Source organism: Peromyscus maniculatus, chromosome 21, assembly GCF_049852395.1.
Source record: "Peromyscus maniculatus bairdii isolate BWxNUB_F1_BW_parent chromosome 21, HU_Pman_BW_mat_3.1, whole genome shotgun sequence".
Lineage (NCBI taxonomy): Eukaryota > Metazoa > Chordata > Mammalia > Rodentia > Cricetidae > Peromyscus > Peromyscus maniculatus.
In genome coordinates, this window is record NC_134872.1 from 9,912,147 (window position 1) to 9,936,109 (window position 23,963).

At 50.6% G+C, this 23,963-nt stretch overlaps 2 protein-coding genes across 3 annotated transcripts; one reads left to right on the plus strand and one right to left on the minus strand.

Annotated features, from left to right (window-relative positions):
* On the minus strand, positions 1–11,300 carry LOC102905205 (large ribosomal subunit protein mL42). The gene is made up of 4 exons (XM_076557079.1): positions 11,217–11,300; positions 10,958–11,048; positions 818–918; positions 1–327 (listed from the first exon to the last, which is right to left on the minus strand). Exons 1-4 carry the CDS (start codon positions 11,298–11,300, stop codon positions 1–3), a joined length of 603 nt encoding a protein of 200 aa, XP_076413194.1.
* Positions 11,301–17,907: 6,607 nt separating this feature from the next.
* Cryaa (crystallin alpha A) lies at positions 17,908–21,786 on the plus strand. Of its 2 annotated transcripts, XM_006990959.3 has the most exons (4): positions 17,908–18,229; positions 18,481–18,567; positions 19,637–19,759; positions 21,093–21,786. In XM_006990959.3, the coding sequence occupies exons 1-4, from the start codon at positions 18,041–18,043 to the stop codon at positions 21,300–21,302; spliced, it is 609 nt and encodes a 202-aa protein (XP_006991021.1). In that variant the 5' UTR covers positions 17,908–18,040; the 3' UTR covers positions 21,303–21,786. The 2 variants fall into 2 exon arrangements, with proteins under 2 accessions (XP_006991021.1, XP_076414610.1); XM_076558495.1 differs by lacking the exon at positions 18,481–18,567.
* The last annotated feature ends 2,177 nt before the right edge of the window (positions 21,787–23,963 follow it).

The following is a 23,963-nucleotide window of genomic DNA, read 5'->3' on the forward strand; positions in this document are numbered from 1 at the left end:
TCACCTGTCTTTGGGGGGATCCGGTTTCTTACGGCACTTGTGATACTGTCCGTGCGGGTGCCAGCGATGCTTTGTGGTGAAGAACACCTTGCTGAGCTGCTCTATCATGGGGCCTTGCTCAAGTTGTTTGCTTTTTCCTAATTTGGTTTTCAGCAATTGTTCCTGTGTTTCTTCATTATTATGCAAAATATCAGGTTGAGGGATAGGCTTGGTGTGTTCGTAGGGGATGTCCACAGAAGGGTGGTAGCACACTATTGTTCTGCCGTCGGCTGTCAAAGCCAGCTCTACCTTGCAGTTGTAGTCCTCTGGAAGAGAAGAATATGTAGACTGTAGCAGGAATCTTAAAGAGTCTTATTAATAAAATCAAACCTGAGGCCAGTTATTCGGGTGAATGCTGGAAGATCAGAGAAGCAGAACAAGCCGCAGCTTCCTCACCTCGACAGTTCCTCAGCTGATCCTGTTTCCTCAGACTGGAAGCCTCTGTGTCCTCATCCCAATGGCTCTCAGATGAACTGCTGCTCGAAAGCTTGAAGCTTAACCAGCTAAAAGCCTCTAGTTCCTGGTCCTCACACCTTATATACCTTTCTGCTTTCTACCACCGCTCCCTGGGATTAAAGGCATGAGTCACCATGCCTGGCTGTTTCCAATGTGGCCTTGAATTCACAGAGATCCAGAGGGGTTTCTGCCTCTGGAATGCTAGGATTAAAGATGTGAGTGCCACCATTTTCTAGCCTCTGTATCTAGTGGCTGTTCTGTTCTTTGGCCCCAGATAAGTTTATTAGCATGCACAATGTTTCGGGGAACACATTACCACCACAGTAGACTTATGACAGACACTAGATAAAGCTCCATTTTGGACTGGAAATAAATGTTTCCAGATAGTTCTGTTTGATGTTACCCACTGGACTGCTGATGGTCCTTATCGAGCGATTTGAAAAAGATATTGTGAGGAGAAATCGCTTCTAAAATCTGTTTCTAGGCACACAGAATTTCATTCCTCAGGCCAGCCATCTTGCCTCCCAGGTTTAAGTTTTAAGTTTATTTATTTACTTTTGTGAGTATCTGTGTGTGTGTGTGTGTGTGTGTGTGTGTGTGTGTGTGTGTGTGTGCACCCAGACAGATGTGAGGCTGCCCAGGGCTGGGGGAGGACAGCAGGGGATGGCTGATCATGGGTGTGGGTTCCTTTTGGGGTAATGAAAACATCCGGGGACTTGCTGGGTGTGGTGACTCACACCTATAATGCTAGGACTCAGAGTGTGAGAAAAGATGGTTGCCACACGTTCAGGGTCATCTTGGGCTACATAGTGAATTATCCTGCGGCACATAATGAAACCCTGTCTCAAAACAAACAAACAAACAAAATCCCCCCCCCCCAAACAAATAAGCAAGTAAATCCCAAGAATGCCCTGGAACTTGGTAGTAGGGGAGGGGTGTATGACTCTGTTCCACTCTGAACGTGATGCACCACTTACTTTTAAAGGTTGGAGTTGATAGTGTATCAGCCATGTCTCAATACTAGTGCTTGAAAAAGTGGAGCTAGGGACTGGAGTGATGGCTCAGAGGTTGAGAGCACTGGCTGCTCTTCTAGAGGTCCTGAGTTCAATTCCCAGCAACCACATGGTGACTCACAACTCTGTAATGAGATCTGGTGCCCTCTTCTGGCCCACAGGCATACATGCAGACAGAATACCGTATACATAATAAATAAATAAATAAATAAATAAATCTTTGAAAAAAAGAAAAAGTGGAGCTCGAGATGCTGGGGAGGAGATGGGTGGAGTGGTTCTGGGAGTGAAGACTCTAGAACCAGGAGGAGCCTGGTGGCAGACTAGTGGACACTTAGGAAGGACACTCCGGGGAGTTTTGGCTGGGCTGGCGGCAGAGGCCATGGGTAAGAGGGGGAAAGGTTTTGGTTTGGCAGACTGGGTATAGAGTGGCTGGTGGGTTTCTGCTGGGTCTGCCCCCTTCCCACGAGCGCAGGTTAACCAGTTGCTGCAGCCTGCACAAAGCTCATGTGGGAAATCTGGTCCCCAGTGCCACCGTGTGGAGAGGTGGGGCATTTCCACGGTGTGAACCAGGAGGGCTCTGCTTTGGTGACCAGAGGAGCAGGGTCCTGGTAAAGCTGTCTTTGTCCGTCTCATGCTTCTTCTCTGTAACAGCCTTTCTTGGACCACCAGCCCCCAAATCATGACACTGAGACTTCTTATTAGTTAGGAATGCTCAGCCTTATCTTACGTGTGTCCCACTAGCTCTTAGAACTTAAATTAACCTGTTTCTCTTCATCTATGTTTTGCCTTAGGGCTTTTTACCTTTCTTTCATTCTGTATGTCCCACTCTGTGTCTGTCTGTCTGGCGGCTGCCTGGCTGGCACTGGGCACCTTCCACTCTTTTTTTTTTTTTTTTTCGAGACAGGGTTTCTCTGTGTAGCTTTGTGCCTTTCCTGGAACTCACTTGGTAGCCCAGGCTGGCCTCGAACTCACAGAGATCCACCTGGCTCTGCCTCCTGAGTGCTGGGATTAAAGGCGTGTGCCACCACCGCCCGGCTGCATCTTCCACTCTTTCTCCCTCGTTCTCCTTGTTCTCTTCTCCTCTCAAGCCAAGATTCCTCCTCCTACTTATTCTCTCTGCCCACCAGCCCTGCCTGTCCCTCTACTACCTAGTTATTGGCCACTCAGCTTTTTATTAGCGCAATCGGGTACCTTATGCAGCAAGGTAAAACAACAAAACATCTTTACATAATTAAATAAATTAAGCATAAACAAATGTAACACATCTTTGCCTAGTTAAAGTAATATTCCCATAACATTTCTTTTTCCCTTTCCCTGCCCTTCTGCTTTATGCCCTGCTGTGGCATGACGTGGCACCAAGACCTTTGTCAGGTGCCAAATCCACACTCTTGGATTCTCATCCTTTAGAACCTTGAGCCAAATAAATCTCTGTCCTTTATAAGTTATTCAGTCTCAAGTAGTCTGTTACAGCAATAGAAAAATGCATGAAGATGTGCCTGGATAGCCATATGAAGTATGGTTGTTAACATGACTTAAGACTTGGGTCTGGGACTCTTTGGATCTTGGCTCATTGCCACCACAGGAAGTCATTTGGTCAAGAGAATTACTATCTTTTTTGCTTGATTGTTGTTTTTCATTTTTTGAGACAAACACAAAATTTCTCTTGTGTGGCTTTGGCTGTCCTGGAACTCGCTCTGTAGACCAGGCTGGCCTTGAACTCACAGAGATCTGCCTGCCTCTGCCTTCAGAGTGTTGGGATTTAAGGCGTGCGCCACTGCAGCCTGGCCGAGAATTAATATCTTAAGGTCAGCTTTCCCACCTGTGCTGTGGGGACAGCAAGTGTCCCTCCTTTGGCAGGTGTGGCTCATCTTAAGTCGGGTGGGGCACTGTGAGGAAGGGCGTTAAAGCTGCAAGATTCTAGGGACCTGTTTCCTCAGATCCTGCCTCGGCTCCTTAAGCATTGGACTCCTTACCTGAAGGACTTAGTGATAAGGTTGGGCTCCTTGAAGTCCCTTCTCAAACCCCAGCTCTGTGATTCTGTGACATGGAGCCCCACCAAGTCGCATGGTCTCTAAAAAGCTGTGAAATCTTACCACCCAGTGGGCATTCGAGAATAAGATGGAAGGTTCTCTTCCCTTGTAGGAGGCATGGAGGTCCTTGTGCTCACAGATAAGCCCCGAGGGAACCTGGAATGTTAGTTAGCACACAGGGTTGTTCTTCAAGAGGATTGTGATACCCGCTGTCCTCCCAGAAGGCTGCGATGATGAGATGCGCATTCTAGCCTGGTGACCTTTGCATTATCTGTGTATCCAGAGACCACACCAGACCCTGACCTTCGAGCTATCTGTGTATCCAGAGACCACACCGGACCCTCCCCAAGGCCCTTACTATAAGCTTGCCTTTCTCAGTCAATCTATGAAACCCATCTTTATGGAAGGTGTCACAAGTACTTTACAAAGAATTTTGATGTAGTCATGTCTGGTCTTCATTTAGCTTGCTTTATTCTTCAAAGAGATTTATGTGTATGCTTTATTGTACACATGGGAATGATTTAATTATCGGCAGAAAAGTTTTCACCAAATTGTGCTGTGCTTAAATGTGCCTAAAATAAACCGTTCTGGGTCAGACCCCTGAAGTCTGAGCCAACACCGGCTACTTCATTGTGTTGGGCTGAACTGCCTTCTTGCCTTCTTCAGATTGTCGCTTTGCTGGCTGCAGAAATCACTGTGACCCCTGGATTCCCTTTACTTCATCGAGGGAGCCTCGGTCTGAAGGCCATCACAGTCGTAGTTGAGGGTGCATGATCAGTATCATGTGACCCAGTGAGATCTGCTATTCCTTCTTTGCAAGGCTAAGGATGGAACCTGGGGCCTCTCTAACTTCAGGTGAGTACTCTTCCCCTAACCATGCATCTTATTTTATAATTATCTGCAGCTGGTTAGATACTTCTTTAAACCTTTACTAAGGTTGTGGTTGTGTGAATGAGAACGGCCCTCATAGGCTCATATATTTGAATGTTTGGCCCCTGGTTGGTGGAACTGTTTTGGGAAGGATTAGGAGGTGTGGCCTTGTTGGAGGAGGCGTGTCATTGGGGGTGGGTTTTGAGGTTTTACAGTTCACACCAGGCCCAGCCAGTGCCTCTCTGCCTCCAATCTGAGGATAAGATATAAGTGATTAGCTACTGTTCTAGGGCCATGCCTACCCGCCTGATGCTGTGCTCCCTTTCACCATAGTCATGGACTAACACTAAAACTGTAAGCAAGCCCCTCATTAAATACTTCCTTTTATAGGTTGCCTTGAGCTGGAGAGAGGGCTCAGCGGTTAGAGAAGTTTGTTGCTTTTCCACAGGACGTGAATTTGATTCCCAGCACCGACTTTGGGTGGCAGGCACATAACCACCTGTAACTCCAGGTCCAGGGGATCAGATGCCCTCTTATGGCTTCTGTGGGCATCTGAACACAAGCGGAATGCAAACACATACCCACACAAATAAAAAGAAATCTCACAAATAAAATAGCTGGGTGTGTTGGCACACACCTTTAATCCCAACGCTCAGGAAGCAGAGGCAGGCAGATCTCTGAGTTGGGGGCCAACCTGGTCTACATAGTGAGTTCCAGGCCAGCCTGGGCAACACAGTGAGACCCTGTCTCAAAAAATAAAGAATAAAATAAGCCCTTTCTCCCCTAAGCTGCATTTTTCAGGGTATTTTTATCACAGTGATAGAAATGAAACTAAGACTCCGTCTGTCTGTCTGTCTACCCACTTAGCTATCTGTCATCTCCCTTTAGTTCTGTTTCCCTAGGGACTCTTCACAATGGCCTCAGGCAGACGCCCAAATGAGGTGGCGTTATAGAGGCCTGTTGCATACATCCTCCACGGTACAGCCCTAACCTTAGTCCCATGAGTCAACAGCACAGTGAAGCCTCACACGGTCACAGTGTACACTCCACAGTCAGGGCCGGACTTGCAGCCGCCGTCCTGTTTTTCCTGCTCCTCAACCTCGTATTTTAGAGTAAAGCCTGGACTTTGTGCCAGTTCACCCCTTCTACCTCAGGTATTCTTCTGGAAAGAGTTTCTTCCAGACCCCCATGGCCATCCGTGGTCATACCTGACATTAGCGATGACTTCCAAATAATGAATAATTCCAATAATTCCCCGCTTGTCTCACGAGTGCTTTTTTGGTGGTGAGTTAATTTCCCCCAGGCCCCACACCTGGCTTTGGTTATTGTGTCTTTCAAACATCTTTGCAAGTGGCCTTTCCTTTTCTTTCCATGTCTAGAACTCCCTAAAGGTAATAGTCTCACCAGCCCTCCCGGCAACCATGGGGTTCTCTATCCCCCAAGCATCAGGACCTGGAGGCTCCCTGGAAATCGGATCTCAGCCCTTCTGGACCCCTGAGTCAGTGCGTTTTAGGACTCTGTGTCCTGGGTCTTGTGCACAGAAAAGCCCCCCGGCACTCTGGAAGTCAGTCCGGCAAGGATACATCTGCTGGCTTCTTGGATGTGTCCTCCTCCATCTGCGCTTCCCCCTGCAGCATTTCCTGTAGATTTTGGGATCCCCTTAAACTTCACATTTTTGGCAAGAATGGACTTGTGTCACTGGGGTGCAGCTTCTGGTGGCAGCGCTCTGGGGTCCCTAGGGAAGAACCTGGCCAACCAGGCTTGGAACCAGAACAATAACTTTTGCTGTAGCAAGGAAGGTGTGTAATCACAAAGCCAGGGTCTCCTGTAGCCCAGGCTAGCCTCCAATTCACTATGCAGCCAAGCCTTGAAATCATAATTCTCCTGCCTCCAACACCCACATGCTGTGATCACAGGCATGCAGTACCCTACCCATTGTAATCAGGGCTCAGGATTGAACCCCAGAACTCAAGCATGCTAGGCAAGCACACTACTTACTGAGCTACATTCCGTCTTAGGCTCCTAAAGCTTTCTCTTCTTTTGGGAGCTTCCCAAGAACCAGATCTCAGCCTGCCCATTTTCTTTCAGCATTCCCAGGATCTTCCTAAGTGTGGCCCCTCTGTAGGGCAGGGCATGGTACAGCCTTGAGAAGGAAGGAAATTCTTACCCATGCTACAGCTACAGGGTCCAGGAGGACACTGCAAATAGTGAGATAAGCTAAGCAGAGCAAGATGGAGTCGAAAGTCTCCTTCTCGGATACTTGGCTGTCAGTCAAACACGGATGCTGAGCTTCCTGAGAAATATGTGGCCATGAAGCTACTGCTGCTTCTCTGAAGAGCAGAAGGGCTCTGTTGTCTGAATCCATAGTGGGCCAGCAAGCAAGGTTTTCCCCAAGAAGTAGGATCAGGGCCCATAGCCCTGCATCGAGGAAGCTGGATTTCTGAGACCCTCTTTGCAGCCTTCCTGCATTGAGCACACCTGGACGATCTGAGATGTCTCCCCAGTGCAGGACCCTGAACCTGAGCATAGCCAGTGTCCACTGCTGCTCGGGGGAAGGAGCATGTGAGCATCTCAGTGAAACAGGAATATTGGGGTAACTTCAAGAGCTGTGGAGCTTTTCTTGGCTCTCAGTGAAGTTGGGCTGGGGGGCTAGGACACCAGAAAACTCAACAGCCACCAAAGCCACCCTGAGCAGGAGGTTTTCTGGTTTGTGTCATGAAAACTTTGAAGAATTTATGGATCACATAGGGAACTCTTTTTTTAAAAAAAGATTTATTTATTCATGTATTTTATGCATATAAGTGCTCTCTGCCTTCACGTACATTAGAAGAGGGCTCAGATCCCATTACAGATGGTTGTGAGCCACCATATGGTTGCTGGAAATTGAACTCAGGACCTCGGGAAGAGCACTCAAGTGAGTGCCATATCTCCAGCCCCCACATAGGGTAAATTTAGGAGTAAATTTATTATAGATTCATAGGTAGGAGCTTCACAGGGAGGGAGAGAGAACAAGGAGGGAGGATGCAGAGTTTCTGCAGAGCAAGAAACAAGGTACCGTGAAGTCGGGGCCTTTCTAAAGGATTTGTGATGGAAACTGAGTATGGGGAAGGGTGTGAGCGGCTCAGTTCAGCTGGGCCAACCATGAGGTGTCCAGATGTCTCCTCATTTTCAGGTCCTCATGTACAGCCTCCAGGTGGAGGTGTGGTAGTTAACTGGGAACCAGAATGCTCTTCTGGCACTCCAGTCTTCAGCAAGGATATTCTTAGGATATTCTTAGAACTGCTGCTGTGGGATTCCTGGCTTAACTGACTACCTGGCCTGTTTCTGGCTCCCGTGTCTTTGCTGGGGCCCATTGCATGGCCCCGAAGATGCCAAAATGTCTTAGCTGGAGTCATTCACTGTGTGTAGCTGTGCAAAGAGTGGATGCCAAGAGGAAGCGCTGCCCCATTTCTGGAAGATGCCTCAGCCTGACCAAGCATGTGCTTGTGGCTTTGAAGCATGGGTTCGTGCCCTGAAGTTACTTTGTCCCTGGTGGTCATCCCCATCTGGGGTGCGTGGGAGGTATCTTCTGGGTGTCCAAAGCGGTAACTTCGCCCGGGGAGTTTGGGCATGTGTGCCCAGCTTCCTCTAAGTCTGGGAGAGTGACACATTGTGGTGAATACATAGTCACATAGTCACTCAACCATCAGCGCCATAGGCTGAGCTGCCTGGACCCCAGCACTCTGGCTCCCCTCAAGGCTGCCTACATTTATAGCTTTTCTGTCCTTTTGACAGAGTACCTATCAGAAGCAACTTAAGGAAGGTTTAATTTGACTCAGGGTTTCAGCTCATCATGGTGTGGTGAGCACAGTGCAGGCTGTGGCAACAGCAGAGCAGCTGTTGACATCGTGGTTTCCATGCCCAGAAAGCTTGATTTCCGTACCCACCAGCTCTCCGCAATTCTTTTTTCTTTTTCTTTTTTCTTTTCTTCTTTTTTATTTTTTTTGGGTTTTTTTGAGACAGGGTTTCTCTGTGTAGCTTTGGAGCCTGTCCTAGAACTCACTCTGTAGCCTAGGCTGGCCTCGAACTCACAGAGATCCGCCTGCCTCTGCCTCCCGAGTGCTGGACATGTACCACCACTGCCCGGCGTGAAATTCTTTTCTTTCTTTCTTTATTTTTTTTTAAGATAATTTATTTCATGTGCATTGGTGGGAATGTGTCGGATCCCCTGGAACTGGAGTTATAGACAGTTGTGAGCTGCCATGTGGGTGCTGGGAATTGAACCCGGGTCCTCTGGAAGAGCAGCCAGTACTTTTTGTGTGTGTGGTGGGGGTCTCAAGACAGGGTTTCTCTGTGTAGCTTTGTGCCTTTCCTGAAACTCACTCTGTAGCCCAGGCTGGCCTCGAACTCACAGAGATCCACCTGCCTCTGCCTCCCGGTGTGTTGGGATTAAAGGCGTGTGCCACCACCGCCCAGCCGAGCAGCCAGTACTTTTAACTGTGGAACCATCTCTCCAGTCCCATATCTCCACAATTCTGCAGCTAACCAGAACAGTGCCACCAGCTGGGCACGAAGTATTCAGACCCATGCGCCTGGGGAGATAATTCAGGCCCAAAGGAGATAATCCAGGGGAGAACCAGGAAAAGTGGTAGTGGGGGTGTTTCTGGTCCTCTGGAGGAGATCTGGTAAGGGAGGTGCCAAGAAGTCACCGTATGGTGATGCCCCGAGAGATTCTAGGCAATGCCAGCCACTGTGATTTCTCACCAAATCCTTGACTTCCTCTCTTCTACTCACAGATAGACGATCCTCCATCCTGCCCATGACACGTCCATACCTAAGCTTTGCCTCAGGCTCTGTTTTCAGGGACCTGGGCTAAGACAATGACTAAGTCAGGCAGATCATTAGATAATTCATTAGATAATTAACTCATTAGATAATTAATTCATATCTCTCCACATTAGCAGATGAAAACAGAAAAGCATACATGACTATTCCACAATGCAGAAGCAGCTTTAGGAAGGGAAGTTGGGTGGTGGTGGCACACACCTTTAGTCCCAGGGCTCGGGAGGGAGCCAGAGGCGGGAGGATCTCTGAGAGTTTGAGGCCAGCCTGGTCTACAAAGTGAGTTCCAGGATAGCCAGAGCTGTTACACAAAGAAACCCTGTCTTGGAAAACCTAAACAAATAAATAAGTAAATAACCAACCAGGGCAGGGAAGAGGTGGGGGGGGGCATATCAGATCAACCACAAAAGGACACACTTGAAATAATCAGGACCATTTGATGTTTATCTGGCCAGGGCAGCTGTGCACCAGACCCTGGGCTTTCATCGGGAAATGCATGTGTTTTGGGGAGAATTACCTGAAATAATCAGGACCATTTGATGTTTATCTGGCCAGGGCAGCTGTGCACTGGACCCTGGGCTTTTGTCAGGAAATGCGTGTGTTTTTGAGAGAATTACCTGGAGCATGAGAGACAGCAATGGGGTGACATCTGGGCTTTGCTTTAAAATAATTAATAGGGGCTGGAGAGATGGCTCAGTGGTTAAGAGCACTGACTGTTCTTCCAGAGGACCCACGTTCAATTCCCAGCACCCACATGGCAGCTCACACCTGTCTGTAACTCCAGTGCCAGGGCTTCTGACACCTTCACACAGACATACACACAGGCAAAACACCAATGTACATAAAATGAAAATAAATTAGGGCTGGAGAGATGGCTCAGTGGTTAAGAGCACTGACTGTTCTTCCAAAGGACCCAGGTTCAATTCCCAGCAACCACATGGTAGTTCACAACCTCTAATGAGATCTGGTGCCCTCTTCTGTCCTGCAGGGACACATGCAGGCAGAACACTGTATACATAATAAATAAATATTTAAAAAAAATAAAAATAAAAATAATGAATAGGCTGGGTGCAGCGGCTCACACCTCTAATCTCAGCGCTTGGGAGGCCGATGCCAGCTTGGTCTAGATAGTGTGTTCCAGGCCAGCCGAGACTACACAGTGAGATCCTGTCTCAAAAAAACTCACAACAAACACATAAACAGAGGTGGTGATGTTGACAAACAACAAGTGGGGCAAAACTTCAGTTGTTAAATCCGGCTGGTGCCTCTGTGGATGCTCTTTGTACCAAGTTCCCTACTTCCGAGGCCCTCGAATATTTCTGTGATGAAAGTAAAACCACTGAGACAGCATTTTACTCCCATGGCAAAAGTTATCAATGACACCAAGTGTGAGTGAGCAGGAGGGGTGGAAACCCATGAGCCAGGTGTGTGGAACATGGTTTCCTTTGAGTCCTTGTCGGGGGGTGGGGGGGTGGGGATAGGGTAGGAGGGGTGAGGGTCAACTCCCAGGCTGGCCTCTTCAGATGCTTGGTGGGGGATTTCATTGATGCCCAGCCAGTGGCTTTGCCCTGGGAGGGCTTGGCAAGCGTGACTGGCCCCTGTTCTTTTCCGGGATGTGGTGGTGTCTGCCAGGGACAGTGCCGTCTGCCCTGCTGACCCCTGAGGCTGGGGCCAGGGCTTAGCTGGGCACATTCCTGCTGCCCGGCCACAATGCTGCTCGCCCTGTACTCGCTTTGTGCAGGAGCCCTGGCCCCTGGGGTGGAAAATCGAGCGAGGCTTTCTGACTGCGCAGCAGGGCTGTGCTGGCGTCGCGGGAATCCTCAGGATCAAGCAGATGTCAGCTCTGCCAGGGTGGGGCGGCTGAGCCGTGGGCGGTGGAGCAGGAATGCTGAGGCTGGGCGGAAAGCTGCTGTCCAAACCAGACGGGGAGGACACGGAAGCAAGTCTGTGGGGCCTTCCTGCCTGGCTGCTGTGCCCAGACACTCACTGGGGAAGAGGGTCTCCGAGGTGGAGGCTTACACTCCACCAAGGACACTCGTTCTAACACATACGTGTTTACCTCCAGCTCCATCCTACTAACCCATTCCATAGACACACAATCGCACACATCATGCACATGTATCAGGTGCATATATTGCACACATATCACTCAGATCACATACCCCACATCACAGACACACAATCACACACGTATCCCACACTCGCCACACATGGCACATGGTACAAATACCTCTCCAAAACACACTCCACTGGGGTTCTTTCCTAACATCTCCCACCTCTGTCCTCTGTGCCTGTCCTCTGTCAGACCCTTTTCTCAGCCCCAGGAGGACGGTGTAGTGTCTTTCTTTGATTTTGAGAAATGAGTGGTTTTTGTTTTTGTTTGTTTGTTTGTTTTCAACCTGCAAGCGGGACATCATCTGTTAACTGGACATGCTGGGCTGTGTACTTCCCAAGCTCTAGTCAAGACAGGTGGAGACCGCTGGCCAGGGCCAGCGAGTTTGTGTTCCTACCACCCCAGTTTTACTTAATAATGTTCCACAGCACAAGTGCAATGTTGGTGACTCAGGGTAGCCGAAGAGACACTGAGAGACGCCGCTTTTGAGTGAAAATGTAGAGATGGCCAAGATCTGCGATGAGACCAGCCCTGCTTGTGAGACTGTGGGGGAGGGGTGGGGAATTCATGCTGATGCCCCTCAGAGGGGCAACATGTCCAGCCACACACAGGTCGCTCACTCTGTGAACACTTCACCCTTCACAGGACGAAATCAGTTTCAGCGTAATCAAGTGATAATTACAAATGACAGTAATTTTTCTTGTTTTTCTTGAAAGCAATTAGCAATTAGGGAGAAGAGAACATTTCTATTTAGTGACATATTTCAGGCATAGGCTGACGTTTGCACTTAAACACGATCCCTGGTTTGGGCTCAGTTTCCCAATTTTAAACATTAAATCTGCAATAATGCACAAGTGGTCCCATATGCCACAGAATCAGCGCTGATCTAACAGCTCCCCCGACCCCAGTGAAGTTTATACACGCAAATGAGATCATTTGAAATCTGCTGATGCATGCAAACTCGTGGAGTCACAGGGATTCTTCTGAGCCCCCACGAGGAGTTCTGGACCTTCAGATCCATCTCAAGAAAGCCTTATAACCACTATCCATGTGGTCAGGATGGGGAGCTCCCTACAGAGCAAGGCTGCAGGGCTGTGTGACAAGGTCATCAGGGATGCTCTGTTCTTCCCGTGGGCAGGAGGTCGGTTCCATGACCTTAGATGCACCTTGGAGAGTATCTCCAAGCCATGGGATGAGTGTTCTTTCCAACCTCACTGACATCTGAGGGATGAGAACATCAATTCCTTGCCCCTTCCTTACGGTTTCACATCAGAGCCAGGACAGTCAGAGCTACACAGAGAAACCCTGCCTTGAAACAACCCTCCCTCCAAAAAAGGGACTTATTTTATTAATGTGTACACGTGTGTCTCTGTGAGAGTATTCATGGAGGTCCGAGGGCGGCACTGGATCCCCTGGAGCTGGAGTTACAGGTGATCGAGCTGACCAATATGTGTGTTGGGAATTGAACTCAGGTCCTCTGGAAGAGCAGTAAGTGCTCTTAACCTCTGACCCTCTCCAGTACTGCTCCCCCCCTTTTTTTTGAGACAGAGTCTCACTAGGTAGCCATGGCTAGAACTTGCTAGATAGACCAGGCTGACCTTGAACTCACAGAGATCTTGCCTGCCTCTGTACTCCCAAAGTGCTGGGATTAAAGGTGCTAAGATCAGAACTTTTCAGACAGAAATATGCCTGGCCAGACACTGACTGGACAATGAGAACCTTGTGATTCGTGGCTCCTGTGGCCCCTAACGTTTCTCCAGAGAGCAAGGGTTTAGTTTTGTAGTGCTGATAGTTCAGTATTCACAGCAGCTTTAGAGCCGAAACAGCCACAGCAGCACTGCCTCAGAGGGCACGTCTTACCTGGAAGGTCAGGACTGTCGCATGCAGGAGCAGATCCTTCAAAGAGCTAAACATGAGTGCTGGAGGAGCTGAGCATGGTGCTCCACACCTGTAATCCCAGCACGTGGGAGGCTGAGGCAGGAGCAGCTCAAGTTTGAGTCCAGTCTAGCTATGTAGTGACTGTCTGTTTGAAGAAAAGCCAGTGAGACTTGGCCTGAAAAGTGTGTGTGTGTGTGTGTGTGTGTGTGTGTGTGTGTGTGTGTATACATATATATTTTATTTTTTAAATTTGACTTTATTTTATGTGCACTGGTGTTTTGTCATGGGTGTCGGGTCCCCTGGAACTGGAGTTACAGACAGTTATGAGCTGCCATGTGGGTGCTGGGAATTAAATTGGGGTCCTCTGGAAGAGCAGCCAGTGCTCTTAACTGCTGAGCCATCTCTCCAGCCCCCAAAAGTGTTTATTCTTTAGACAAGACTTAAGTGGTATCAGTCAAGGACTGACTGGAGACACTTTCCATGCAGCTGACCCTGGGCAGGGGCCCAGCTTTGGCTGTTGGAGTGGCCATGGAGCATGAAGGTGAAAGCGGAGTCCCTTAATAATTAAGACGTAAGATGAGTGAGGTTATAGAAGTGAGGAAGAAGAGGGGGTCTCCACCGTTATCCCTGGGCTTTCTGTAAGCCAGTTCCTGTGCTAGTAAAGAGGGCTGGAAGCTACCCTGGGTGATGCTCATCTCATGGACCCCCTTACCTGTGGCAAGCACAACAATGGCCATCCACGTTGTAGGCCTTAGAACCTGGAACATGTAAACTCTCAGGACAAAGGGGAATTAAAAGCTGTGACCCCTGGCCCCGGGGTAGAAGAAGGATGCACGTTCTGGGGAATCACAGCTCCTTCTCCTTTTTTGAATATTCTTTGACAGTTTCATACACAAGGACAAGTATCTTGCTCATATCCAGCCCAAATCTACTCTTCCACTTCCCCTGGGTCCCCAATGCTTTCCCTTGCCACCTTCTTGTCCTCTCGTGTTTTTACCTGCATACGTATGGGTGTGGAAACATCCATCCAAACATAGTTACATCCCCAAAGATAAATGACTCCCCTCCCCGCCAGCTGCCACCAACTGCCGAGAGCCCTTCCCTATCCATGGTGAAATGTTGACTGTCTTGATCTTGTTCTGGTAGCTGCTGTGGGTTCATGGGAGCAGTGACCATGTCACATCCAGAGGACAGCGACCCTCTCCACCTTCTAGCTCTTATCTCAGCAGAAAGAGTAGTAGAAGGTGGAGGCAGAGCCCGGAGCTGGAAGAAGCTAGAAAAGCAGGACGCTGATTCCCTCCAGAGGCCCAAGGGCCCCACCCAGCAAATGCCTTTCACTTAGCTCCAAGAGATACATTGTAGACTTCTGGCCTCCAGAGTTTCAGGACAACACACATGTGCTGTGAATGTCACCCAGACTGTGGCTTTTTGTTCCAGCAGCCACAGGATACTCATGGAGCAAGCTGAGCTGAGTGGAATGGTGGGATCTTCAAGTCTCTCTCTCTACCTGAACTTTACCATTCAGCGTGTACTCAGGCCCAGGCACGCTGACGTCACCCCCTGTGGTGAGGACTGTGCCTCTCACAGTCCACCGAGCCCACTGAACCCTTAGCATATAGGAGTTCATAATCTCTCTAGGAGCAGGACTGTGAGGGGTCTAAGAGCTTGCTTTGTCCTCCATGGCACTGGCCTGTGACCCACACGAGGAGGTCTCAGGCTGGTACCTTGGCATTATTCCGGCCTATTGTCCCAGCTTGGTCTTCATCCACATGCAGGATTGGTTGAGGGGACAGAACAGAATATTGTTCTCTATGTTCAGTGTTGTGGGTGGGGACTGAAAATTCCCAGCCCTTTTGTCTTCATCCAGCATTTTTTTTTCTTCAAGCCAGGGTTTCTTTGTGTATCCCTGGCTGTCCTGGATCTTGCTCTGTAGACCAGGCTGACCTGGAACTCAGAGATCTGCCTACCTCTGCCTTAAAGGCTTGTGCCACCTCATCCAGCCCTTAACGTGGTATTTAAAGAAGTCAAAATGACTTTTAAAAAAATCTGTGATAAAAAATATGAAACTTTACTTTTTATTTTTTTTGTGATACTGGTAACGCCATTCATGCTAGGTACTTTACTACTACAGTATCCCACAAGCCCCTATCTATCTGTCTGTCTGTCTATCTATCTGTCTGTCTGTCTATCTATTAATTTATTATTTAGAGACAAGGCCATCATGTAGCCCACACTGGCCTTGAACTTGCCAAGAGGTCAAGAATGACCTTGAACACCCAACCTTCCTGCCTCTGCCTAAGTGCTAGGATTATAGGCATGTGCCACTGCACCTGGCTTATGTGGTGTTAGGGATCAAACCGAGGGCTTTGTGCAGGATAGGCAAGCACTCTACCAACTGAACCCCATCCCCAGGCCCTTCTTTCTTTTCTTTTGAGGCAGTTCACAAAGCTGCTCAGTGTGACTTTGAGTTCACTCTAGCCAAGGTAGGCCTTGAACTTGAGATTCTCCTGACTCAGCTCCTGGAGCAGCTACCAAGCCCTAAAGGCTAGACTTGATTTTTTTTTTTTGGCTTGGTTTAAAAATTATTATTATCATCAAGTGTGCATATATGTGTGTGCGCACATGTGTGTGTGTGTGTGTGTGTGTGTGTGTGTGTGCGCACGCGCGCGCACGCGCGCGCATATGTGTGGCCACCTTATGTAGAGGTTGTGAAATCTATTTTCTCTTTCTAGCCTATGTGGATTGGATTGTCAGGCTGATGTTGCAAGTGCCTTTACCTGCTCACCCATTCTGCTGGACCCCAAATGCCTGACTGTAAATGAACGCTACTGTCTTCTCTTTTCTCAAGCTCCAGGGCGGCTCCTCATAGCCCTGATCATGGACCTGGTTTGACCGAAGCTCTCCACGGAGGACATAGGCAGTGCTCTTCCGTCCGGTTAACCCTTCTCAACTTACCAACTCAGGTCCTCAACATAGTAAGGTACACCTACTTACCCCTTGCCACTGCCCAGATGTTGACCCCAGTTCAATACGCGGCCTGAGCCCTCTGCACTGGGTACCCTTCCCTTCATCCAAGCGGAGTGATGTGCTCATGCAGTTCAGCCCTTCTAAGTTCCACTTTCTTGGTTTGAAAAGTGGGGTGATGTAGGAGACATGAAGGTCCTTGTGATCACAGATAAGCCCTAAGGGAACCTGGAGTGTTAGCACACAGGATTGTTCCTTCAAGGGAGGGGATGTGATACCCGCTGTCCTCCCAGAAGGCTGGGATCAGATGTGCATTCTAGCCTGGTGACCTTTGCGCTATCTGTGTAGCCAGAGACCACACTGGACCCTCCCTTATGGTAAGCTTGCTTTTCTCAGCCATCTATAGAACCTATCATCTTCCATACAAAATACTTCTATAGATTGACTGAGAAAAACTTTACAAACTTAACAAAGAATTTCGATGTAGTCACGTCTGATCTTTATTTAGCTTGTTTTGTTCCTCAAAGAGATTATGTATGCCTTATTTGTACACATGGGATTGAATTCATTATCACCAGAAAAGTTTTCATCAAACTGTGCTGTGCTTAAATACGCCTAAAATAAACCACTCTGGGTCGGACTCCTGAAGTTTGCATTAACATCAGCTACTTAGTAATGTTGAACTCAACTGCTTTCTTTCCTCCCAAGGATCACGACTCTGCTGGCCATGGTGGTCAAAGTGACCCCCACAGGGACCTGCCTCCTAGTGTGGCCTGAAGAACTACTAAGTTGTGGGCAACAAGTGTTGTGGAGGGTGGGGGGCAGACTGGGAGGTTCCCATCGCTTTCTGCAGCAGGTATCACGTGCATCTTAATTGGTACTTGTTGCTGGGACTCCAGGAAACCACTCCTCTGGGATCTCAAGCCTTCAGGGCAAAGGTGGTTGTCCGACTCTGTTCTAGGACCTTTTATCACTCGCCAGCGCCAAACACACACCTGGAGTTCAGAGATGTCTTACACCTGGTGATACCTGAATGAGGGTCCCAGGCTGAGGAGCAGAATCCTTTCCAGCCTTGCCCATAAGACCCTGGAAGACCTGTAAGTGATTTGCATAAGCCCTGGACCGGGCAGAAGCAGCTGGTTTAAAACCCATGGTGAAATGAAATTGGGGAGACTTGAGGCTTTGCCGAGGATGGTGACCACAGGGTGGGCTGCACAGGGTGGGTGGCACAGGGTGGGCAGCACAGAGGAAAGCTCAGAATCATACCCAGGCAGGCTGTTGGAAGCATATAGACACCCTTGGAAGAGCCGGAACTGGAACAGGATTTGGCCAATTTCTTCATTGTTTAGTGTCTTCCTTGAAATTTTTGTGAGCTATATAATTTTTGCTATGAGTAAGAAAAAGGCTTTGAACAACATGCTTTCAGTGGAGGCTGGGAGATCTGGGGGAAGGCTTGCTGAGCTCTGTGCCTCAGTTTCCCCATGTGTGAAACGGGGTTCTGAATTCTTCCTCCAAGGGAGACCAGGAGGATCCCTTAGGACAATGGTACTGCCTTTGCACAGGCCTGGAGGATAAGACTCTCCTCCGACCTCCTTGGGGACATCTAGACTGAGAGCCGATCCCTGCTGCTCACTCAGTGTGTGAGGCTGGGGCTGTGGTGGCGGCTGAGCATCCCAGCTGCTGACAGTGCAGCCTCCCTTCTGAGCTGAGCATAGGCATTTTGGGAAATCCCTTAATACCTCTATTCTGTGCAGGCGTATATAGGGAGGGCCAGAACGCTAGCTCTCCACTGCACTGCCCAGAGGCCCCTGCCTGACTCACTGCCAGCCTTCGGTCCCTGCGTTGCCAAGAAGAACATGGACGTCACCATCCAGCACCCTTGGTTCAAGCGCGCCCTGGGGCCCTTCTACCCCAGCCGACTCTTCGACCAGTTTTTCGGCGAGGGCCTTTTTGAATATGACCTGCTGCCCTTCCTGTCTGCTACCATCAGTCCCTACTACCGCCAGTCGCTCTTCCGCACGGTGCTGGACTCTGGAATCTCCGAGGTAAGACGCAGCCGCGCTGACTCCTTGCTGGTCAGAGGGGGTCTCGGCCTTGTCTGGAGGACAGCTAGGGAGCTCCTACTGCCCTGTGCTCGCCTCTAGCAACGTCCCTGACTCTCCCGGCCTCAAACCCTGCAGAGGCCGGGTGGGAGCTCACACGCCTAGCTGCCCAAAACTCCCACATCATCGCTGGGAAAGGGGTCGGAGGAGGAGGAGACCTCCCGAGCCCGACCGCTGTCTTTTCCTCCCATCAGCTCATGACCCATATGTGGTTTGTAATGCACCAACCACATGCTGGAAACCCCAAGAACAACCCCATCAAGGCAAGTTCCATGGCAGAGGCAAGCGTCCTGGGCCGGCCGCACGCTGTACTTTCTCTTTGTGGTGTGGGGGTGGGATGTACTGCCATGAACCACAGAAAGGAGGGGCTTCCTTCCAGCGGGGCAGGAGCCTTCTGCAGCCGGCAAAGCTGCAAACGGGGCTCCCTTCTAGCTCCCCTGATGGCCAAAGAAAGGCCAAAAGGCTATATCCCTTCCTACCCAAGTGATCCGCAGTGCTGGAAGAGCTAAGCCTCCCTTTGCTTTAAAAGAAGGCTCCCAGAGCAGATCCAGCCCCAGCTCTAGGAAGCGAATTGCCCAAATGCAGGCTCTAGTCAGGGCAGAGGGAGGAGAGTGCAAAGAGCTTGTTCTGGCAGACAGTGGTGCTCTGAAGTTGTTGGCAGCATCGGATTGACAGGCGAGGTAGGTTCCTGGGGCCATGGATATATCAAGGACTTTAGTCCTACCAGCCAGCCAGTTCTCATCTAGTCAAACCCGCCAGTCCATGATCAACCATAACCAATCACCTACTTAAAAACTTAATCAGCCAGCTACTTCACATGTTAAGTCCCACCCCACCTCATTACCAGCTTAACTTAGTCAACAAGCTACTTAACATGCTAAGACCCACCCAACTCTTAACTAGCCACTAGGCCATAACCAAACAACTGGTCAGCCTGTAACTAGCCATTTGATGATGATCAGCCAGCCAGCTAATTCATAACCAATAACTTGGACTCTAATCAGCCAAGCCACTCATTTACCCCCCCAACCATCCTACTATAACTAGTTCTCCAACCTATAACGGATTAGCCAGCCACCCTGTAATCAGTTGGCTGACCCAGAATTGCCCAATCTTTGGGTCTGGAGTCAGGGGTGATCTTGCCTGTAGGGCTAGGTGAACAGACCCAGCTCCAGGCTTCCTTGGCCTGTGGAAGTAGAGGTGTGACAAGATGGGCTGTCAGTTCTGATGGCTGGGCACTCCCCTGCCTGGTTCCATCCACCCAGCAGAGTTCACACAGCTGTTTGTCTGTCCTTTGTCCCTGGAGCTGGTGGCCCTTTGGGGAGCTTCACACATGGGTTTGGGTTCCAGGTCCGATCTGACCGGGATAAGTTCGTCATCTTCTTGGACGTGAAGCACTTCTCTCCTGAGGACCTCACTGTGAAGGTGCAGGAGGACTTCGTGGAGATCCATGGCAAGCACAACGAGAGGCAGGTGAGTCTGGGTGGTAGCCCCATGTATGTGGGTCCTGTACCCCCAGGGAGACCATGGGTGGCTGCATTGGCTCAGCCACTCCTGCTGGGAGGGGCCACATCTTCCTGGGCTAGGCTGACCCCTTCCAGGACCATGGAGGTCACTGTCCTCAGCCCTGGCAGGGCCAGGCAGCGTGAGTGGGGCTCAGGAACGCAGGATGAGGGACCCTTGTACTGGGCACAATTCCAGCTGTCCCTCTGGATCTTCTGGATGACAGGGGGTTAGAAAGGACCTCGGGAAAGGAGAGCGCTGAAGGTGACCCCTCTGAGCCATACTACACATGCAACCTGACTAGGGAAAGAGAATCCCAAGGACAGAAGAACTGGCATTTATACGCACCCAAAGTTGCCCAGCCCCTGTGGTATCTCAGTTAGTGAGTGACAGTCCTGAGGCTTAAGGAGGTCGCTTGCCAGGCCGGGAAAGCTTCTTTCCCAGGAGTCACCCACTCGGACCCATGGTTCCTGGTCATGGGGAGATCCCTCAGGTCTTTGGATTGAGGGAGCCCCAGGCACTGGGCCTGGTTGGAAGTAGTGCCTCCTGACAGAGCTGGGATTATGCAGGAAGCTCAATGAGGCTGGCTAGGTGTGTCACGCCCATGTGGGCCAGATGGCAGAGAAGGCTAGAAGCAAAGTTCTTGGCCCCAGTCTTAGTTTCTCTTGGACGGGCTTTTCTGTCAGCATTAGAAGGGGGTGGGGGTGAACCAAGCTCCATATGCACTGAAGCCAGGACAAGGCTTCCCTGACCCTCGGCCAGGCTTCAGAGGGCTCCTTCTACCTCTTGGCCTTTGCCCCTAAAGATGGAGGAAATTGGGCCCAGGGAGCTGAGTCTGGAGGCCCAGAATTCTGGAGGAAGTGGGTTTTCTGCCCGGCTGAAGCTTTCTGTTGGGTGGGATTGCTGATGCCCTGGTCTTGGGCAGTCCCTGTGGGTCCAAGGGGAGGGGGAGCTGGGAAGAGTACCCAACCAAGGACAGTATAGTTCACTGGAGTTAGGACAGAATCTGCGACAGCCAGTTCCACAGCACAGGCCCTGAGCAGGCCCACTCTCTGTGCTTGGCCTTTGCCAGAGGTCCCTTGGAGGCTTGCTATGATTCCAGGATTTCAGGAGTCTGGTTGCGGCTCTGTAAATCTCATGGTGAAGTGGCTAGGCACTGGTGGTCTGGTCCTAAAGCCCAGCCCCATGAGACCATCTGGACCCCGGGCACCTTGTGTGGTCTGAGTGGTTCCTTTTCCAGTGTGGGATGGTGGCTGTTGCTGCCCCATCACCCCTGACCATGCTCCTCCCTGGTGGTCCCCAGGATGACCATGGCTACATCTCCCGCGAGTTCCACCGCCGCTACCGTCTGCCTTCCAATGTGGACCAGTCCGCCCTCTCCTGCTCCCTGTCTGCGGATGGCATGCTGACCTTCTCTGGCCCCAAGGTCCAGTCCGGCTTGGATGCTGGTCACAGTGAGAGGGCCATTCCTGTGTCACGGGAGGAGAAGCCCAGCTCGGCCCCCTCGTCCTAAGCAGGCCTTGCCTTGGTTGTCCCCTGAGGCCCCTGACCCAGGGGCCACAGCAGTCTGCCTTCCTACCTTCTTTTCTTTCTCTTTGTTCCCTTTCCATTTTCCCAGAGGGTTGAGGGTTTGAGGGAGTGGCTTAGAGAGCTTGGGGTCTTGGCCTGAGGTGCTGCGGGTTCAGGGTGACCCAGGCTCAACACCGGCCGGTTGGAGGGAATGATGGCATGGAACTCTTGAGATATGATCTGTCCTCTTGGAATGAGGCATCTGAGCTCTGCTCCAAAGGCAGAGTGGGTGGTGGCTAACCAACTCTGAGAGCCCTCTGCCGAGCCCCTGGGTGGCAGCCTCCCCTCTTGCCCGTACTTACTGAAGGCTCATGTGCTGGGCTCCGACCGCCAACTTCTCTCAACCCCTCTTCCTGAGACTTTCTCTATGTAGTATTGCTCTTGGGGACCCTGGTCACCCATGAGAATGGAGCCCCTGGCAGACAATAAAGAGCAGGTGACAGAAGCAACTTGCAGTCTGGTGTCGTGCTGTCCTCCGTTGGGGTGGGCGGGGCGGGGGGGGGCACCCGGGAGGGTGTAATAGACATCTCCTGCCTGCCCGGAGAGGGTTTCCAGCATTCTATCCTGTCTCTTAAGTCCACGGTGCCCTCCGCAGCCAGCTCTGCAGTACTGTGTCCTAACCCATGCTGGAGGTGTCAGGTGCCCTCTCCCTTTCCCTCACCAGAGCAGACCTTGAAGTTCGTGTCTACCCAGAGTGGCCTGTTGCTCCCTGTTCAGATCCCAGTGGTGGGGAGACCTTGTCTGAAGGATCACAGCCTTCCACTAGGGGGCGAGGCAGTGGGCAGCAGGTTCTTAGGAGTGGTACTATGGTTGCACAGGCCTGGCCAGTACAACCAAGCCCTGCAGATGGCCCAGTACTCAGGAGGTACAGCACACACATTCCCCATCACATGCATGACACACACCACAGAGGACACTGCACCTCATGCACATGTACTCACATACACATGCCACTCATCCCAAATATACAACATGCCACATACCCTATGCGGCACACATACAGTGTACTCATGGTACCTATCACACATACAGAACCCACCAAACACAGCACATACGCCACACACACTGCACACTGAACACACATGCCCCACAGCACACATCACTCTCACCCCAGCACAGATCACTTCCACAACATGGAACTTGTACATAATGGCTTCCTCCTGAGAAAGACCTCAGCCATGCCCACTCCATACCTTTTCATAGGATACCCACAGGCTGTTCCACCATTTACTCCACTTGTATAAAGCTGGAGAGTCCCCTGTGGCAGAAAGGACTCTCCCAATTTGGGGTTGGTACTGGGAAGTCTTACCCTGAGACCCTCAATCCTCAGCCAGCCTTCAGCTGGACTACTTGGGGCATCCCTTAAGGTCATGAGGGTGGGGTATTGCATGGTAGGGCTGCAGGCAGGCAGGGGGCTGAGCTGCCCTTGGATGTCCAAGGCCTTACATCCCTCATAGTGGTTGTTTGGTTGTGTGGGCTGTATTGTGACCATCCAAGATGACCTGGTCCCTTAGAATGAAGATGTCTTTGGGGACAGGATCTTTATGGAGGTGACTAGGGTGAAATGAGGTCCCCAGGATGGCCCTGACCCAACCTGATTGTGTCACTGCAAGAAGAGGAGCTCAGGACATCCCTCTCTCCTTTTCTCCCGCCTTCCTTCCCTCCCTCCATCCATCCCTCTCTCCTTTTCTTCCTCCTTCTCTTCCTCCCTCCCTCTCTCCCTCCTTCTCTCCCTTCCTCCCTCCCTCCTTCTCTCCTTCTTTCCCTCCCTTCCTCCCTCCCTCCCTCCTTCTCTCCCTCCCTCCCTCCATCAATTCCTCCTTCTCTCCCTCCCTCCCTCCCTCCCTCCCTCCCTCCCTCTCTCCCTCCCTCCCTCCATCCCTTCCCCATGCCACTTGCTCACTCTCTGCACCCATTCCTCTTAATCTTGGGGGCCTTAACGGCTGTAGTTGGGGCTGCTTTCCCCCTCTGAAATGCTCTGGGATCTTGGGGGGGGATCCCCAAGAAACTACCGTTTTTCTTTCTTTCTTTCTTTCTTTCTTTCTTTCTTTCTTTCTTTCTTTCTTTCTTTCTTTCTTTCTTTCTTTCTTTCTTTCTTTCCTTTCTCTCTCTCTCTCTCTCTCTCTCTCTCTCTCTCTCTCTCTCTCTCTCTCTCTCTTTCTTTCTTTCTTTGTATTTTTGAGACAGGGTTTCTCTGTGTAGCTTTGTGCCTTTCCTGGAACTCACTCTGTAGACCAGGCTGGCCTCGAACTCACAGAGATCTGCCTGCCTCTGCCTCCTGAGTGCTGGGTTTAAGAGTATGTGCCACCACCACCCGGTAAAACTCCCCTTCTTGGAATAGGAAAAGCCAGTCCTGGGGGCTGGTTGCCCACTCCTTCTGGGGCTGCCTGTATCCTGTGTCATCTCACCCACTCTCCCTGCCCAGATTCCAGGTGACTTCATGTCACCATAGCTACTATGGGACCAAGGTCACAAGAGACCCTGCAGCGCAGAGCAGATGGTCATCCTAAGCGGCTCTGGGGATCAGCACTGTCATCCTTGTTCAGGAGGAACTCAGATTTAGCCAGGAACACAGTGAGACTCGAAGAGAGCAATAGCAAGGCCC